The sequence below is a fragment of the Macaca nemestrina genome, chromosome 2, assembly GCF_043159975.1.
Source record: "Macaca nemestrina isolate mMacNem1 chromosome 2, mMacNem.hap1, whole genome shotgun sequence".
In the NCBI taxonomy this organism is placed as follows: domain Eukaryota; kingdom Metazoa; phylum Chordata; class Mammalia; order Primates; family Cercopithecidae; genus Macaca; species Macaca nemestrina.
The window spans coordinates 150,116,020-150,136,020 of record NC_092126.1 but is presented as its reverse complement, the minus strand read 5'-3'; the positions used below and the strand labels follow the sequence as shown (position 1 = coordinate 150,136,020).

General features: G+C 44.3%; 1 protein-coding gene across 7 annotated transcripts in view; it reads right to left on the bottom strand.

Moving 5' to 3' along the window:
- Positions 1-3,997: 3,997 nt before the first annotated feature.
- The window catches only part of LOC105477705 (histamine receptor H1), a 130,625-nt gene continuing 114,621 nt past the window's right edge, over positions 3,998-20,001 (bottom strand). For 4 of the 7 annotated variants that reach the window (XM_011734361.2, XM_011734358.2, XM_071092225.1 and 1 more), the window contains one exon: positions 3,998-7,764. In XM_011734361.2, the coding sequence (XP_011732663.2) occupies positions 6,266-7,735 (1,470 nt within the window). In that variant the 5' untranslated portion in view covers positions 7,736-7,764 and the 3' untranslated portion in view covers positions 3,998-6,265. Of the gene's footprint in view, positions 7,765-12,806; positions 12,948-14,483; positions 14,604-15,727; positions 15,837-20,001 lie in introns of all 7 variants that reach the window. The other 3 variants (XM_071092223.1, XM_071092222.1, XM_071092224.1) reach the window with 3 other exon arrangements.

The window sequence follows — 20,001 nt, the reverse complement described above, 5'->3', positions numbered from 1 at the left end:
AACACTTTCTGAAGCACAAAAAGGTTAAGAAAGATTTCTTTTTTTCTTTTTCTTTTTTTTTTTTTTTTTTTTGTGACAGGGTCTCCCTCTGTCACCCAGGATGGAGTACAGTGGAGTGATCATAGCTCACTGCAGACTCAACCTCCTGAGCTCAAGGGATCCTCCCACCTCAGCCTCCTGAGTAGCTGGGACTACAGGTGCATGCCATCATGCCAGGCTAATTTTTTCATTTTTTGTAGAGACTGGGTCTTGCTATGTTGCCAAGGCTGGTCTTGAACTCCTGGACTCAAGTTATCCTCCCACCTCCACCTCCCAAAGTGCTGGGATCACAAGTGTGAGCCACCTTGCCCAGCAAGAAGGATTTCTTTTTTCTTTTTCTTTCTTTCTTTTTTTTTTTTTTTTTTTTTTTTTTTTTTTTTTTTTGAGATGGAGTTTCACTCTTGTTGCCCAAACTGGAGTGCAATGGTGCAATCTCGGCTCCCTGCAACCAAACAGTAGGGATGTCACCTCCTATATGAAGGCATACCTCATATGCACCACCTCTAGGCTTTACTCTATTGAGCATATATGAGCCTAAGTTAAAGTTAGTTCTTTATAAGTTTGACTCCACTGCTGGGTTTTGTGATTTTATAGTGAACACCTTTTACAGCTTCTGCCCAACTCACAGTAATCCTTGCTTCTCTGGGAACTGCTGATTCTCCAGCTATGTTTGTACCACCTGTGCCATCCCAGCCTCCACCCCCTCCAGAGTTGACTGGAGTAAAGCGGACATAGGACGATTCTTTATCCTGAGTTTGGGACTTTTGAACTGATGTTCATAGAGTGGGAATAGGATTAGTTTATGTAGATCATTGGCAGTATCCTAGAGAGGGAGTTTCCTTGAATTCTTAGCTTGAGATTCCTATGGCTGACTTGACTCAAGCCCTCCTCAAAGCAAAGTCATCCAAAGCATCACTAGATTCCACAAAGCATGCCATGCTAGGTGGCTTGAACATTTGTCCCCTCCAAAACTCATGTTAAAATTTAATTGCCATTGTGATCGTATTGGGAGGTGGGATCTTTAAGAGGTGTTTAGGTCATGGGTTTCCACCCTCATGAATGCACTAATGCGGTTATCATGGGGATGAGTTCTTTATTACAGGAGCAGGATTGCTCCTTTTTGCTCTCTCTTGCCCTCTCTTTGCTCTTTCATCATGTCATGATGCATCAGGAAGGTCCTTACCAGATGCCAGCACCTTGATATTACACTTCCCAGCCTCCAGAATTGTGAGCCAATAAATTTCTGTTCATTATAAATTACCCAGTCTGTGATATTCTGTTATGGGAGCACAAAACAGACTAAGACACTCTAGTAACTATTCACAAAGTTTATTTCTGTCACTTGCAAACCTGAAGTAGCTCCACAGGGTTGAAATCATGTCTTTCTGTCTCAGGTCAGACATTGTCTCCTAACGGCCTAAGAAGTGCTGGAAAAATATTTGTTAATTAACAGATAAGGTCTGGGAATCCAAAATAGATATGAGGACCAGAGCTAATGATTGCTCAGATGACAAATGAGGCTTCCTTGTTAGGAGGAAGACAGGGTGAGGCTAAGGAAGAAGACCTGCCTCTACTGCCTGGAATGGGATAGGCAGACCACTGGAGCTCCAAGACCATGGAGCATTAAGAAGGATGTAGAACCAGGAGCCTTAAAAAGGCAGAGAATGTTCTCAGACACAGCAGGGTCACGAGGCCCTGTGACACTTATTCACGGCTACAGTGATTCAGGTCAATCCACCTTCATCATTTGTCTTGCATCTCAGTTGAGGAGAGTACATGCTCCCCACAATGAGAACTATATGTCACATCAAGCTAGGCTTTGAAAGCCTGACAAATTGTGGAATGATAGATATTGGCAAATAAGATCTTTAACAGCATGTTTACTTTATTTATTTTATTTTATTCAGAGTCTCTCTTTGTCACCCAGGCTGGAGTGCAGTGGCCCAATCTTGGCTCGCTGCAGCCTCAACTTTCTGGGCTCAAGTGATCCTCCTGCCTCAGCCCCCCAAGTAGTTGGGACTGCAGGTTTGCATCACAGGACCTGGCTAATTTTTGTATTTTTAGTAGAGACAGGGTTTCACCATGGTGCCCAGGCTTGTCTCGAACTCCTGGACTCCAGCCATCTGCCTGCATCAGCCTCCCGGTGTGCTGGGATTACAGGCATGAGCCACCATCCCTGGCCAATAGCATGTCTCTATGGCACTTAGGGTGCATAAACAGTCAGGAGCATCCCAGCATCTTTTTCATGCTGAGTTAAGACTATTAAATCCACCTCCTGGAAGTCCATGCAGTGCCCATCTTCAAAAGAGGTCAGAAATTGTCCACAAGTCAAGTAGCCAAATGACCAATTTATTAAATGGACAATTTGCAAGCTCATAGATTTTCTGAATGAACACTTTGCTAACATTACCAATGTATAAGGTTTATAGCAATTTCTATTGAAAGGAAGGGCTTCACAAGCTTTTAAAGATTGATGTGATACTGTGATTGACAGGTTTACATTTTATTTTCAGAGGAGCATTTTAAGGAATTTTCTATTTATCAAAATATAAGGGTGGTTTATTCTGCCTTTGAATATATTTAACATATGAATACATTAATGAAGAATATGTTCCTGAATGTGGATTTTTCTTGATTGTATTAATATTATGCCATTCAGTTTACTTTCTTTTCATTCCCTTTCTCTGCTTCTCTTCTATCTCCCCATGTCTCAGTTTCTCCCTCTGCCTTCTCCTCATATCTTCATCTCTCTGTCTTTTTTTCTCCCCCTTAGAAACAGATTCTCGCTCTGTTGCCCAGGCTGAAATGCAGTGGTGTGATCATAGCTCACTGCAGCCTCCAACTCCCAGGCTCAAGTGATCCTCCCACCTCAGCCTCCCAAAGGGTTGAGATTACCAGCATAGGCCACCATGCCCAGCTCCTCTCTACCTTAGTCTCCTCCTACAATCACTCCTCATCTCTGCCTTTCAGTATCCTCGTCTCCTGCACATCCCTTGCCCTCTCTCTCATTTTCACTGTCCCCCACCTTTTCCCCTTAGTCCTTCCTCTCTGATGCCCTGTCTCACACCCCCATTTCCTCCTATTTTTCCCCTGTCACCCACAGTCTCTTTATTCCTCCTTTCCTGTCTCTCCCTGCAGTAGCAGCAAGCTGGAGGCAAAGACAAATTGAACATTCTTCAATGTGCTGCCATGAAAAAAAACAAAATCACTTACTGCAACTTCACAACCATTGTAGGAAAACGTGATTAGAAACCTCATCCAATATGAATTGTATTAAATTTTGTGAATAGTTACAAAGAAGTCAATGTTTGGTAAATTGGTAAATTGGTAAATTGGGCAATTGGTCATTTGAAGAACTGGCTTGAAGTTAATCAGCCTTAAGCCCATGAAAAGAATCCTGAAGGGGTTTCTGGGTCTGCAAGGTTCTTTCTTAATGATCAAGGTCCCTATAACAGCCTTCTCTTAGGAGGTGCTCATTTTAGTATTTAGGGCAGAAGGCCTGACTTCATCTGGATTTTGTGCAAGCCATCAGCCACTGATGGGATGGGGCTTTCTTAGTGGGCTGGGGCTGACATTTCTGTATCATAGTCTGTTGTCTTTTATACATTCAAAAATTAATTTCCATCGTTCAGACAGGAGTAGGAAGAGCAGACTGATAAAGTAGAAAAGAAGCACATTCCAAAATCAGACCTTGGAGTAGTTCTTCAATCTCTCTGGGCCTCAGTTTGCCTATTTGTAAAGATGGAAATCTCCCTCATGAAGTTGTTGTAAAGGCAACATTACATAACGGCAACAATACCATTAGATAACATTAGATAAAACACAAAGCCTGGCACATGGTATGTGCTCAGCATGTTTTAAAAATGCATAGGAGTGCCCTCTGTATACCAGACACTATGCAAGCACTAGAGACACTGTATACAATAATGCATAGACCTTTTTCCTTAGACTCTGATAATTTATATTTATTGACCATTTATTGTTCTTGTCAGACTCAAATCCAGGTCTCTTTGACTCAGAGGCAGAGTTCACAATCGGTTCTCTCCACTAGTTGCCTCGATTGTTCATGATAAAGAATGGACACTTAGCTACTTGTCCATGTGGAGTGCTCTTTTGGAGTGTTCTTTGGTCCTGAGGGACCCTGAGGAGCAGCTCTGTCATAGGGAGGACTTCTGAACAATGGTTTCTGAGCTGGAAACAGACCAGCTGCAGCTTCTGAAACTGGGATTAAAGTCTCCTAAACTCCCCTAGTTCTGAACAAGAAGTTTGGGGAGTGCAAAGCAAAGTGAGAATGAAGCTTTTTATAAAAAGTAAATCCTTTTGAAAAGACATTTACAAATGTGATCAGAAACCAAAGAGAAACCCCATATCAAACTTTGTTAACATGTGGTGGTACATTTCAATACATCTTCTTAGTCCAGGAGACTCAGAAAGGTAGAAATAAATAAATCACATACAGTATGCTTTTAAACATCATATTTTAGGTAGGTAAAAATATCTCATGTTAACAGATCATGCAAAGAGGAACACAAAATACAAAATATCAGCTTGCTCCATTTGCTATACATATTATGGTTTAGCATCAAGTTTTAAAACATAAATCACAAGCAGATTGCAACATAAACGCCAAGTAAAACTATATGTTCCTATGTCTTTGCCAGTTTTTGCTGAACAGGTATGGCCATGAAAGATTACAATGACTTTTTGACAAACGCAACAGAACTCACAGATAAAAATGCACTTGGATCCTTCAAAGCCTCACCTTCTGTAGGTGCACAGGAATCCATGTCAGCTGTTCGTCTACTCAACATATCATTTTCAGCTGCCACCACTCTTGGGAATACTGTATATGTGTATGTATGCATACTTAAGAGGGCACATTGTTAAAATACTATATTATGTTTTTTTGAGACAGAGTCTTGCTCTGTTGCCCAGGCTGGAGTGCAGTGGCATGATCTTGGCTCACTGCAACCTCCACCTCCTGGGTTCAAGCGATTCTCGTGCCTTGGCCTCCTGAGTAACTGGGGCTACAGGCATGCCCCACCATGCCCAGATAATTTTTTAGTTTTAGTATAGACAAGGTTTCGCCATATTGGCCAGACTGGTCTTGAACTCCTGGCCTCAAATGATCTGCCCACCTTGGCCTCCCAACGTGCTGGGATTATAGGCTTGAGCTACGACGCCCAGCCAAGAGGACACATTTTTGCCTTTTGGAGAAAATATGCTACAATAAGCTGGAACCCCAGAGGATTTGTATTCTAACTTTCTCACATAACTAGCTATGTGACCTTGGGTACCTCTCTCACCTTGCTGCACCTCAATTTGCTCCTCTGCAAACTAGAGTTAGAACATTCCCCTCCTGTGGGGTGTTGCTGGACTTAAATGAGACAAACCTAGTACAGCCCTCAAAAAATATGGCATTCTGCCCCCATTCCTTCTTTTAATTTTTAATGTGCAACAATTCAAAAATATTTCATTTCTCTTTCTTTTGAGGACGACTTTTGCCACCACTTTTTCAATAGCCAAAGGAAATTTGGGGTTAAAGACGATGGGTGTGCAAGCTGCATAATTTTCTATCCACTCTAAACATGTGTGAGTAAGAAATAATAAGGCAGAATTTCCAGGGTGGTTCAGACACTGGTTCTGGAGAAAGCTGTAAAAGAGGCTCAGAAGAGAAGTTTTCTGAGAAGGGGGCCCCTGTGGAACAGCTGTCATGCCTCTCAAGGTGACCCCTGGAAGGGGACAGCAACTATTCGCATGGATAAGGTCTCTGCACAGTCATACAGCTCCATTCCAGGAGGGCTCAAGAGTTCTTTTCAATTCTCCAGTGGAACCCTAGCCATGTGTCCCTTCAGTTGTCAATCATTTGACTCGGAAAGCTTGAATTACAATGACAGTCTGAGGCTCCCATAGTTCCTGAGGAGCAGGAGAGCTCCATCCAGGTCTGATTCTCTTTTTTTTCTTTTTGAACCAAGTTACAAGAAACAGGTCTGATTCTCTTGCAAAGGTTCTGCTTCCTCCTCAAAGTTCAATCTCTCTGCTGATCACCACCATCTGCTGTTCTTCTATGGTGCCTAAGAACTTTCCAAACTACCAAGCCCCTAAGACTGTGGTTTGGATTCCAGAAAGCCCAGGTGCCTGCCTGGCAACACACAGGCCTTCGTCTTCTATTTCCCCTTGTTGGACATCATAAGAATCGTTTTGTTGCATCCCCTCAGAGCCTCCCTTAGGAGCGAATACGCAGAATTCTCTTGAACGTCTTCTTGAAGTTCTCATTGCACAAGGGGTAGATGAGGGGATTCAGCGTGGAGTTGATATAGCCCAGCCAGATGGTGAACATGTGCAGATGTTCATTGCAACAGCTCTTGCAGAAGGCAATGACCATGAAGAAGATGAAGTAAGGGATCCAGCAGAGGATGAAGGCTGCCATGATAAAACCCAACTGTTTGGCGGCCTTCCTTTCGCGGTTCATGTGCAACCCAGATACATACTGTCTTGAATGTGAGCGGAGCCTCTTCCAAGTAAACTTGATGTAATCCAGGCCTGTGTTAGACCCACTCCTCAATTTGCCTTTGCCTGGTGCTGTCTCTGTGATGGTATCTGAATCTGTTCGAGAGAAAGATTGGCTATCACCTAACATCTGATCCTCTGGCATCTCGCTGGCCTCATGTGTGTTCAGGCCCTGCTCATCTGTCTTGAGCTGGCCATGGCTCTGGTTGTCGGCTACACAGTCCCTGCTACTCCCCTCTGCCGCAGTCTGCATCTGCACAATATCAAGTGGAAAGCAGTGGAGTTTGTCCACTTCTCCATCGTCCTCTTGGCTGAAGACAACTGGGGATTTCATCTCCTTGGGGGTTTGGGATGGTGACTTCAGGACAGATCCACCACCAGCATCTTTTGGCTTCCTTTTCAGAACCTCCCAGGGAGACTCCTTCCCTGGTTTCTTGGTACCCACCTTGGGGTTCTCTGGCCTCAGCTTAATTTCTGAGAAGGAAGGGAGGGATCCATTGATGAGCTCCCGGTGCTGGCAGTGTTGTTGTACGGCCTTGTAGATCTTGGCATAGAACCAGAGCATGAGCAAGGTGGGCAGGTAGAAGTTGATGATGGCAGTCATGACCTTGAACCAGGTGACATCATAGAAATCTGTTTCACACTTGTCCTCTCGGCGCACCGAGGTCTGCTGCATGAAGTGATTCCAGCCTAGAATGGGAACAACCCACAGAAAAGAGAGAAACCAGGCCCCCAAAATGGTGGCTGAGGCTCGAGTCTTGGTACGATACTTAAGGTACCTGAGGGGCTGCTGGACAGAGCGGTAGCGATCAATGCACAGGATGAAGACACTGAAAATGGACGCTGTGCTGGCCACGTAGTCCATGGAAAGCCAAAAGAGGCAGAGAGGACGGCCCAGTAACCACTTGGACGTGAGCAGGTAGAGGATGTTCATAGGCATGACGACAGCACCCACGATCAGGTCCGCCACCGAGAGGCTGACGATGTACAGGTTCCCCACGGTGTGGAGCTTCCGCTCACTCCGTACAGCATACAGCACCAGCAGGTTGAGCCCCACTGTGACCAAGGAGATAGTGCTCAGGACCACCACCAGTGGCATCAGCTGGGGGCTGGCCATAGTGGTCTTGTTCCCCTCACACATCTTGTCTTCTAAGAGGCAGGAGGAATTGGGGAGGGTCATTGGCATAAGAGCAGCCACCAGTTATGGCTCACTCCCTGAGAGAAAAGATAGAAAAAGTAAGGTCAGAGACTTGGGTGATCAGTGGCCACTTAGCAGCATGATGTTCATCAGACTGGAGTTGTATGCTCTTGGGGGTAATAGACACTGCTGGTTACCTACTCAACAGCCATGTCCCCTTTTCCTTATTCATGCATTCATTCCCTCACTCAACAACTATTTATTGAATTCCTGTCACTCTTCTAGGTATTGAGGATATAGCTGTGAACAAAACAGACAAAAATGTTTGCTCTTACAGAATGTGCATTCTAGTGAGAGAGTTGGGCAGAAGCAAGGTAAATAAGGAGTTTGTAGAAATCTAATTCTGCACATGTTCTGGGAATGTGGGCTGCATCCTCATGTGTCTAAACGGAATATGGCAATCTAGTTCCTCTTTACAGTGGCAGATAGAGGAGTGACCATGAGATACCACCATGGCCAAAGAGTTGGATGAGGATGTCAAATGGCAGAGGTGGAGTTTTTAGGAACGTTCTTCCTTTCTGACAAATAAGCAAAACAAGAAAAATTGTTGTTGCTCACTTGCCTCCTTCTTTCTGACAGGATGTGAGGAAGTGATGTTTGAGGCCATGACAGTCATCTTGGGACCATCGGGAATGCCAAGAAAATGCCAACCTAGGGCCTTACTGTCACTAAGCTGCTGAGCCAACTCTGGAATCTTCTTCTCCCAGACTTGTTATTATGGGAAATAATTAAATGGGTTTTGTTTTGCTTTGCTTTGCTTTTTTTCTTTTTGCTTACATCACTGTTGTGGGAGTTCTTACTTGCAGCTAAAACCATCCCTAACTGATACAGAAGAGATTCTAAGGGGACACACCAGAGGCACATAAAGCATGAAATAAATCTAGCATATCTTTTTGAGGAAAGTTCTCAAGTGAAAAGGGGATTATGTTATTTGGAAAAGTATATTTGTTGTTTTACTTTTCTATTTGAAAAACAATTTTTTAAAAATTACATAAATCATGCCAAGCAATATGTAACAAGACCCTTGCTAGTAGGCTGAAAATGGTGGCTTATACCCATAATCCCAGCATTTAGGGAGTCTGAGGTGGGAGGATTGCTTGAGGGCAAGAGTTAAAGGTGGAATGATCACTTGAGGTCAAGAGTTGCAGCCTGGGCAACACAGTGGAATCCCGTCTTTACAATGAAATTTTTTAAAAATTGGCCCAGCATGATAACACACATTTATAGTCCTAGCTACTCGGGAGGCTGCAGTGAGCTGTGATCACATCACTGCACTCCAGCTTTGGTGACAGGGCAAGATCCTATATCTGAAAAACAAAAATAAAAACCTTTGCTAGTAAGGCTCTACTGAAAACGGACTGTATCCTCTGTTATTGGTGATCCCCAAGTCGGGTGGTTGGGTGTGAAATTAAGTATTAAATCTTCGGCCGGGCGCGGTGGCTCAAGCCTGTAATCCCAGCACTTTGGGAGGCCGAGATGGGTGGATCACGAGGTCAGGAGATCGAGACCATCCTGGCTAACACAGTGAAACCCCGTCTCTACTAAAAAATACAAAAAACTAGCCGGGCGAGGTGGCGGGTGCCTGTAGTCCCAGCTACTCAGGAGGCTGAGGCAGGAGAATGGCGTGAACCTGGGAGGCGGAGCTTGCAGTGAGCTGAGATCCGGCCACTGCACTCCAGCCTGGGCGACAGAGCGAGACTCCGTCTCAAAAAAAAAAAAAAAAAAAAAGTATTAAATCTTCTGGAAGGAGTTTTTAGATTTTTTTTTTTTTTTTTTTGAGACGGAGTCTCACTCTGTCACCCAGGCTGGAGTGCAATGGCACCATCTCGGCTCACTACAATCTCCAGCTCCCAGATTCAAGTGATTCTCCTGCCTCAGCCTCCCGAGTAGCTGGGATTACAGGAGTCTGCCACCACACCCGGCTATTTTTTCTGTATTTTTTTTAGAAGACCCAGGGTATCACCATGTTGATCAGGCTGGACTTGATCTCCTGACCTCAGGTGATCCACCCACCTTGGACTCCCAAAGTGCTGGGATTACAGGAATGAGGCACCACGCCCAGCCTTTTTTTTTTTTTTTTTTTTTTTTAAGACAGTCTCACTCTGTCACCTAGGCTGGAGTACAGTGGCACCATCTCAGCTCACTGCAATCTCTGCCCTCCGGGTTCAAGTGATTCTCATGCCTCAGCTTCCCAAGTAGCTGCAATTATAGGCACCCACCACTACACCCAGCAAATTTTTGTATTTTTAGTAGAGAAAGGGTTTCACCATGTTGGTCAGGCTGATCTTGAACTCCTGACCTCAGATATTCCCCCACCTTGGCCTCCCATAGTGCTGGGATTACAGGCGTGAGCCACTGTGCCTGGCCAAGTTTTTAGATTTTCATATTCATCAAAAAGTGGTAAGTTTAAAGAAAACTGATAAACACTAATAAATAGTGTAAATTTATCTCAATAATTTAGCAAAAACAAATATTTTTACATTAAGACGAAGCCAGATAAGTTCTTGAGTAGAAGGCTAAATTAATTAATTAATGTATTTATTTATTTAGAGACGGAGTCTCGCTCTGTCACCCAGGCTGGAGTGCAATGGCGCGATCTCGGTTCACTGCAACCTCTGCCTCCTGGGTTCAAGTGATTTTCCTGCCTCAGCTTGCTGAGTAGCTGGGATTACACGCACCCGCCTCCACGCCCAGCTAAGTTTTGTATTTTTAGTAGAGACGGGGTTTCACCGTCTCAGCCAGGTTCGTCTCGATCTCCTGACCTCATAATCCTCCCGCCTCAGCCTCCCAAAGTGCTGGGATTACAGGCGTGAGCCACCGTGCCCAGCCTGTAGAAGGCTAAATTTATATAGTTTTTTAAGATAAAACTCAAAACCTCACGATATTTGATCCTTGTGGAAGGAACCTTCTGTATGTCTTTGGTGGAAAAACACCATTTTGGGCAGCACCGATTGTGCCCAAGCTCTGCCATTTATTTTCTCAGTGATCTCTTGGCCTCCATCTTCTCATGTGTCAAATGGGTGGTGTGTGGGGGGGTAGACAATCTCTAAAGACTTTTCCAGGTCTCCTTCTTACAGCGGTATTTTTTGATGTCCTCCAGCTCTGAGCTGCCAATCAGAGCAATCCTCTGATTGCTGATGGCGCCTCCTCTGACTTCTTCAACAGCATCACTGTCTCCTTGGGTGACCTAAAGTCCTGCTGTATGCTCCTGTCACTCTGTGCTGTCGGCCTCGGGGGTCTCATCCTCTGACTTCCCTACTCCTCGGTCATCACCTCCTATGAGGACAACACTCAAACCCACAGCTCCAGCCTGTATTTTTCTCCATTCCCGTATCTAATACCTTGCAGCTTCACCTTCTGCCCTGATCAAGTCCAAACCCCGTGAAATTGTCCACAGCCACCTCTGGAAGGAAGAAAGTAGACTGTGAAAGGAAAACAACTTGGGGCCCCAAAATCACTTAAGCTAAAGGGAAAATTCAAACTGGGAACTGCTTTGGGCAAACCTGTCTCCCATTCTATTCAAAGTCATCCCTCTGCTCACTAAGATAAATGCTTATCTTCTGATTGCCTCTTTTGGAGAGGCTAATCAGAAACCCAAAAGAATGCAACCACGTCTCTTATCTACGTAAGTCCTAGAAGCCTCCTCCCAGCTTTGAGTTGACCCGCCTTTCCCAGACGGAACGAGTGTTCATCTTACATATATTAATTGTGCCTCATAGAATGTATAAAACCAAACTGTGCTCTGACCACCTTGGGCACATCGTCAGGACCTCCTGTTGCTGTGTCATGGGTTTGCATCCTCAACCTTGGCAAAATAAACTTTCTAATTAACTGAGACTTGTCTCAGATTTTCAGGGTTCATAAGGCTAAGGAAGTATTGTCTCAGGGATTTTTATTTTTTACTGTTTTGCTTGGAAGGAAGCAGGAAGTAGTTTCCATAAATACTTCCCCAGCTTGGCATTCTCAAGGTGGCTCTCAGCTTCCTGGCCTCCAGAGGCGTCTCCTTTCTCTCTTTTCCTCATTGTCTGGCACATAGAGGGGAGAGAAACCGTTTTTTATTTTATGTTTTTTTTTTTTTTTTTTTTTGAGACGGAGTCTCGCGCCGTCACCCAGGCTGGAGTGCAGTGGCCGGATCTCAGCTCACTGCAAGCTCCGCCTCACGGGTTCACACCATTCTCCTGCCTCAGCCTCCCGAGTAGCTGGGACTACAGGCGTCCGCCACCTCGCCCGGCTAGTTTTTTGTATTTTTTTTTAGTAGAGACGGGGTTTCACCATGTTAACCAGGATGGTCTTGATCTCCTGACCTCGTGATCCGCCCGTCTCGGCCTCCCAAAGTGCTGGGATTACAGGCTTGAGCCACCGCGCCCGGCCTATTTTATGTTATTTTTTTACTTTTTAATTTTAATTTTAATTTGAGACAGAGTTTCACTCTTGGTGGCCCAAGCTGGAGTGCAATGGTGCGATCTCAGCTCACTGCAACCTCCTTTCAGAGATGATAAATTCCTCTTTAAAAAGCTTTAGTTCCCTGTTCTTTGTTTCTTAAGACCAACTTCCTTGTACTTCCTTGTCTCCTAGCTACCTGTTCTGTAAACAGCCTTCCTGCCTTTGCCATGCTCAGACAAGTCCAGATATGCCTTCCCAGCTAGTAATGGACAGTCCCTCTTCCTTCCCACCTAATAGACCCTATTCAATTTTAAACCTTAGCCAATCAAGTTAGCTTAGATTGTGAGGTCCAACCCCAGCCAATGGGGAAAGGATACAGAAGTGCTAGGAACTGCCTTAGGGAGTAAAAACCCCTGCCCTACCCTGCTTTGTGTGCTTTTGCGATTGTGACTGATGCAAGCTGCACCCTTCTGCAGAAGTAAATTTGTCTTGCTGAGGAATTTTCTGCCTACGTGCTGTTTTTATTTGAGGCATCAGGCACTTGTTTCTAACAAATTCGGGGGTTCGTCTGGGATTCCCATTCTCCTCCTAGGAGGGGTCTCAGATCATCTCTCGTGAGGAGACGCAGCCCGCTGCTTTGTTGAGGTGGCCTCAAGGGTAAGGGATTGAGACCCACCTGGTGTGATGAATAAACCTGGATTCCAGCAATGCAGGAAGAAAAGGCCTACAGATACCGTGGTGACCAGGTAACTCTGTGCAGACCAAGGTAAGAAAAACCTTAGGGATGGTGAAGTATTTCCTTGGTGGTCAGGACATCCTGGAGGTTGAAAGCAAGGGAGTAAGATGCACAATTGAGTGCAGAGCAAGTGCAGAGTCTGGATCTGATTCTGCAGTCACCTCATATGGCTTGAAGGCAGTTTGCCTCTTGTGGGGTTTATATCAACCTGCCTATGCTAAGAGGGACCTGAAAATTACCACAAGGGAAGCAGATGAAGGATGAAGCGAAAGCTGAAGAGTGTGAGAAATCTCTAGTAGGAGAGGTTGAGCCCCACAGACTCGCTAGGGTGCAAGAAATCTCTAGTAAGAGAGATTGAGCCCCAGGGATAAACACTTTCTCCAGGATGGGAAATACAGCAAGTAAGACAAAAGATAGGAAAAATCATGATCATGATAATATCCCCTCTGATAGTCCCCTAGGCCTAATGTTAGAATATTGGAAGGATAATGGAAGGACCAAACACAAGAAAAAGCAGCAAATGATAAAATACTGCTGTTTTGTTTGGACTAAAGAACCTTCCTCTCCCCCCCAAGCAGCTGCCACCACAGACCCTTCCCCTAAACCTAAAAAACGAGGTTAAACCACTCTTAGATGACCCTTATGGAGTGGCAGATCAAATCAATCAGTTTTAGGACCCCAGTTATATACTTTGGATGAATTAATGTCTATCTTAGGCATCCTATTCTCAGGAGAAGAAAGGAGCATGATACGCAGGACCGCTATGACCATTTGGGAATGTGAACACCCTCCTGGTCAGAATGTTCCAGTGGCTGGACATAATTCCCAGCCCAGGATCCTCAATGGGATAACAACAATATAGCCCATCGAGGAAGTATGAGAGACCTTAGGGAGATGGTAATAAAAGGAATTTGAGAATCAGTGCCCCACACCCAAAATCTTACCAAGGCCTTTACTATAAAACAGGGAAGGCCGGGCGCGGTGGCTCAAGCCTGTAATCCCAGCACTTTGGGAGGCCGAGGCGGGCGGATCACAAGGTCAGGAGATCGAGACCACAGTGAAACCCCGTCTCTACTAAAAATACAAAAAAATTAGCCGGGCGAGGTGGCGGGCGCCTGTAGTCCCAGCTACTCAGGAGGCTGAGGCAGGAGAATGGCGGGAACCCGGGAGGCGGAGCTTGCAGTGAGCCGAGATCGCGCCACTGCACTCCAGCCTGGGCAACAGCGTGAGACTCCGTCTCAAAAAAAAAAAAAAAAAAAAAAAAAAAACAGGGAAAAGATGAGGGACCGATAGAATTTTTAGAAAGGCTTAAAGAGCAAATGAGAAAAATATGCTGGCCTAGAATCAGAAGACCCCCTTGGACAAGGAATGTGAAAGCTCCACTTTGTTACCAATAGCTGGCCAGATATTACTAAGAAATCACAGAACAAATGTCTCAAATGTGGAAAAATAGGTCACTTTAAAAGACAATGTCCCACATGGGAAAAAGAAGAAAAATCATCCCACTTATGGCTTTTGAAGAAGACTAGGGAAATCAGGGGCTCTATCTTTTTATATTGAGTCCCACCAAGAGCCCTCGGTAAATTTAGAAGTGGGACCTAAACCTGAGCTTATTACCTTTTTAATCGAGTCAGAAGCAGCTCACTCCTCAGTTTGTTATCTTCCATCTAGTGTAACTTGTTCACAAGAAAAACTTTTTATCTCTGGGGTTAAAGGAGAAGGATTTAGAGCAAAAATCTTAAAGGAGACAAAAATGAAATATAAAAACTGATCAGCTAGTATCAAATTTCCATTAATTCCAGAAGCAGGGACAAATCTGTTAGGAAGCGATTTAATACTAAAATTAGGCTTAGGCCTCCAAATCAATTATGGAAAATTCCTCCCCTCCCCTCCCTAATCTTGCTCACCACTGCAGATGAAGAACACATTTATCCCGAGGTATGGTCAAAAGATGGGATCAAGGAAAGTTACAGATTCCTCTGATTCATGTTAAATTGAAAACCCCTGGGGAAGTAGTAAAGCGAAAGAAATACCCTATTCCTTTAGAAGCCAGGGTAAATTCAAAACCTGTAATTGAAGGTCTTCTCCATGATGGGCTTCTTAAATCCTGTATGTCTCCCTGTAACACTCCAAAACTGCCTTTAAAGAAGGCAGATGGGTCATACTGGTTAGTGCAAGACCTTAGAGCTATTAATCAGATAGTACAGTAATTGATTTAAATTATGCCTTCTGGGCTTGTCCATTAGCAGAGGGCAGCCAGGACCTATTTGTCTTTGAGTGGGAAGACCCTCACTCCAGTTGAAAACAGCAATACCGATGGACAGTCTTACCCCAGGGGTTTACAGAGTCTCCAAATTTATTTAGTCAAATATTAGAACAAGTGCTAGAGAAACTTTCCCTGCCCTCGTGCATATGCCTCCTCCAGTACATGGATGATCTTCTAATTTCAGGAGATGATAGAAAAGAAGTAGCAGCCTTCTCAACTCATGTCTTAAATTTTCTGTGGGATGAAGGGTTAACAGTCTCAAAAACCAAACTCCAATTTGTAGAACCTGAAGTAAAATATTTAGGGCATTTAATTAGCCAAGGCAAATGGAAAATTGGGCTTGAACGGATTGAAGGAGGATTAGTCAGATACTGTCATCTATGGATAGACTCTTATGCCCTGGAAACAAAATCCTCATACAAAAAGCTCATACAAGACGAGCCAGACCCCGTCATTTGGCAATTACCAGAAATCCAACAGGTGGAAAGGTTAAAACATATATTAGTAACTGCCCCTGTCCTAGCTTTACCCTCCTTAAGCAGCCATTCCATCTTTTTGTCAATGTAAACAACGGCGTAGCCTTAAGAGTACTTACCCAAAAGCATGGAGGCCACCAGCAACCCGTAGGCTTCCAGTCAAAAATTCTTAACCCAGTGACCCACGGATGGCCCAAATGCATTCAATCTGTAGCGGCAACTGCTTTGCTAACAGAAGAAAGTGGAAAAATAACTTTTGGCGGAAACCCCATTGTGAGCGCACCTCACCAGGTCAGAACTATCCTAAATCAGAAGGCAGAAAGGTTGCTTACTGACTCAAGAATTTTAAAATACGAGGTTATCTTGTTAGAAAAAGATTATTTAATCCTAACTACTGATGATTCACTTAACCCTGCTGCCTTAACAGCAAATTCAAATGCAGAAAAAAACCCATGCCCCAGACCAGAAGAACTGGGGCATAGATGTTCAGATAAACTCCCTTTCAAACCGGAAGACACCATTTTGTAGATGGTTCTTCTCAAGTAATAAAAGGGAAAAGGCATAACGGGTACTCAGGAGTAGATGGAGACACCCTACCTAATGACTGGTCTGAGCAAACGTGAGTTGTTTACACTAAATCAAGCCTTAAAATTTCTGCAAAACCAGGAGGGAACTATTTATACTGACTTCAAGTATGCCTTTGGAGTAGTCCACATCTTTGGGAAAATTTGGGCACAGCAAGGCTTTATTAACAGTAAAGGGGCCAAAACTTAGTCCACACAGACTTGATAATCCAAGTACTAGAGAACTTACAGCTGCCAGAAGAGACAGCAGTTGTTCATGTTCCGGGTCACTAGAAGAATCTTTCCTTTGAGAGCCGAGGGAATAATCTAGCTGACCAAGTGGCCAAACAAGTTGCCTCTTCTCAAGCAGCACCCATTTTCCACCTAACCCTTTATCTTACCCCTCCAGCTACAGTCCCTATTTTCTCCCCCAGAGAGCAAGAAAAGTTAAAAGAAATAGGAGCCAAAGAAAGCCACGCGGGAAAATGGGTACAATCAGACAAGACGGAAATGCTGTCTAAGCCCCTCATGCGAGACATATTGTCACAACTACATCAAGGAACTCACTGGGGCCCCCAAGCTATGTGTGATGCAGTCCTCAGAGTTTACGGATGCATAGGAATTTATACCCTTGCTAGACAAGTTGCAGACAGTTGCATAGTGTGCAGAAAAACCAAAAAACAACCTAAAGAAAATAGGAATACCACATGCCGTGCATCCACCTTCATCAGGGAGAGTAGAAAGGCCTATTGCCCTGTTGAGAGTCCGAACTGCTCCCCGAAAAGATATAGGTCTACCCCCTTATGAGATGCTTTTTGGATTGCCTTATCTACATTCTACTACTGATCTTACTACATTTGAAACAAAAGATCAGTTTCTTAGAAACTATGTATTAGGTCTATCCTCTATCCTTTCCTCCCTCAGGACTCAAGGCCTCCTAGCACAAACTCCAACCCTTGAATTCCCAATTCATCAACACCAGCCTGGAGATCACATCCTTATCAGAAGTTGGAAAGAGGGAAAGCTCAAACCCACTTGGGAAAGACCTTACCTAGTGCTCCTCACAACTGAGACAGCAGTCCAGACCGCTGAGAGAGGATGGACCCATCACACCCGAGTACCCTCTCCAAAGTACCTACCCTGGACAAAGTAACATTAAAGAGAAAAGCTTAATCAGCCTCTTCCTCCTTTTCCTCTCTCCCCCAGATACCCCACATATTATTATTAATGTTACTAAGTCTAACTCACCTCAAACTATCACTTTCGATGCTCGTCTTGTTTACCCTGCGGAGATCTGCAGGGTCAAAAACTATAAAATCAAGGATACTTTTCTACTTCAGAAAAGTATCTTTGTCCTTCTTGGCTCTCCTCAGACTGAAAATCCGTTAACTGGGATCAATTAGTCTGGGAAGATTTTAATGGAGATTCCGTTAATTGGGAATCTTGTCCTCCTAAAGCAGAGCATCAGCATCTCTGCCATAGTTGGTCCAATGTTCTACTGACCACCAAAAACCAGGGATGGATGGCCCCAACGAGTAGTTGTATATTCCTGAAACCATACATTTGTTTCACTAAAGGGAGTACTCCTCCCAATTGCCAATATAACCAGTGTAATCCTGTATCAATTTCCATTGCTATCCCAACTTTTCAAGGTTCTTACCCTTCCTTGAGCCGTTTTTATGGTATAGGAGCAGAAGTCTCAGGGACAGACCGTATAGAGTATTTCGAAATGCGCTTCATCGCTCCTCCACCTCCTTCATCCCCTTCTCCCTCTCCTCCTAAACCCTCTTCTAACCAAACCTTTTCTCGCTTCATACCCAATGATAAAACTAAAGTAGCCGTTATAGAAGTTAAAGAATTAAAGCAAACTCTAGCTATTGAAACAGGATATCAAGATCCAAATGCCTGGTTGGAATGGATTAAATATTCCACCTGCAAGCTAAATAAAAGCGACTGTTAGGCTTCTGTGACAGGTAGGCCAGAAACCCAAATTTACCCTTCCCACTTGGATGGTCTTCTGACCAACGAGGCATGACCTGGATGATTGCTGTCTTCCAGAACCCCAGAGCCTGGGGTAATGAGTCATGCAAGATCCTTCCACTGCTGTTCCCTTAAGACCAATTTCCTCAAAAGCCCTGCGGGTCAGCCCCCGAGGGCCATCCAGCCTCCAGCCCCTGATGTTAACTTCACCTCTTGCCTTTCATGGCAGGCAGAGAAGTTAGCATTCCTTGGAGACCTAACAGGGTGCAGTGAAACCAAGCCTTTTCAAGAGCTTAGCAATCAGTATGCCCTTGTTCATTCCTGAGCAGATGTGTGGTGGTATTGTGGAGGACTATTGCTGGGTACTCTGCCAAGTACCTGGAGCGGCACTTGTGCTCTAATTCAGTTGGCTATCCCTTTCACCTTGGCATTTCATTGACCAAGAAAGCTGAAGACAGAATATCATAAAAAGAGAGATGTCCCTCATGGATCCTTTGATCCTTATGCTATTATAGATGCTATCGGAGTACCACAAGGGGTACCAGATGAATTCAAAGCCCGAAATCAAACAGCTGCAGGATTCAAATTTATGTTGTTCTGGTGGTCAACTGTAAACAAGAATGTAGCTTGAATAAATTATATCTATTATAATCAACAATGCTTTGTTAATTTTACTAGAGTTGCAATTAAAGGAATAGCTGAACAATTAGGCCCTACCAGCCAAATGGCTTGTGAAAACAGAATAGCCCTTGACATATTAGCTGAAAAAGACAGGGTTTGTGTCATGATTGGAGTCCAATGTTGTACTTTTATTCCTGATAACATCGCCCCGATGGAACAAAAACAAAAGCCTTACAAAGCCTTACTTCCTTATCAAATGAGTTAGCTAAAAATTCTGGAATAGATGACCCCTTTGCAACCATCATAGAGAAATGGTTCAGGAAATGGAAAGGAATTATGACCTCAATATTCACCTCCCTTATAATCGTTATACATGTGCTCATTCTTGTAGGATGCTGTATCATACCCTGTATTCGTGGTTTAGTGCAAAGACTTACAGAAACAGCACTCACAAAAACCTCCCTTAATTCACCCCCACCTTCTTCAGATAAACTCTCCCTTCTTGACACCCAAGAAGAACAACAGACATGCATAGGCATTTTGAGGAGGAAAAACTATAAAATCAAGAGGGGGAAATTGTCAGAGATAATAAATTCCTCTTCAAAAAGCTTTAGTTCCCTGTTCTTTGTTTCTTAAGACCAATTTCCTCATACTTCCTTGTCTCCTAGCTACCTGTTCTGTAAACAACCTTCCCGCCTTTGCCATGCCCAGACAAGTCCAGATATGCCTTCCCACCTAGTAACAGACAGTCCCTCTTCCTTCCTGCCTAATAGACCCTATTCGATTTTAAACCTTAGCCAATCAAGTTAGCTTAGATTGTGAGGTCCAACCCCAGCCAACAGGGAAGTGCTAGGAACTGAATCAGAGATAAAAACCTCTGCCCTACCCTGCTCAGTGTGCTTTTGCTATCGTGACTGGCGCAAGCTGCACCCTTCTGCAGAAGTAAATTTGCCTTGCTGAGGAATTTTCTGCCTATGTGCTGTTTTTCTTTGCAGCACCAGGCACTTGTTTCTAACACTCTGCCTCCTGGGTTCAAGCAATTCTCCTGCCTCGGTCTCCCAAGTAGCTGGGATTACAGGCACGCACCACCACACCTGGCTAATTTTGTATTTTTAGTAGAGACAGGGTTTCACCATATTGGTTAGGCTGGTCTCGAACTCCTGACCTCAGTGATCCACCTGCCTCAGCCGCCCAAAGTACTAGGATTACAGGCGTGAGCCACTGCACCT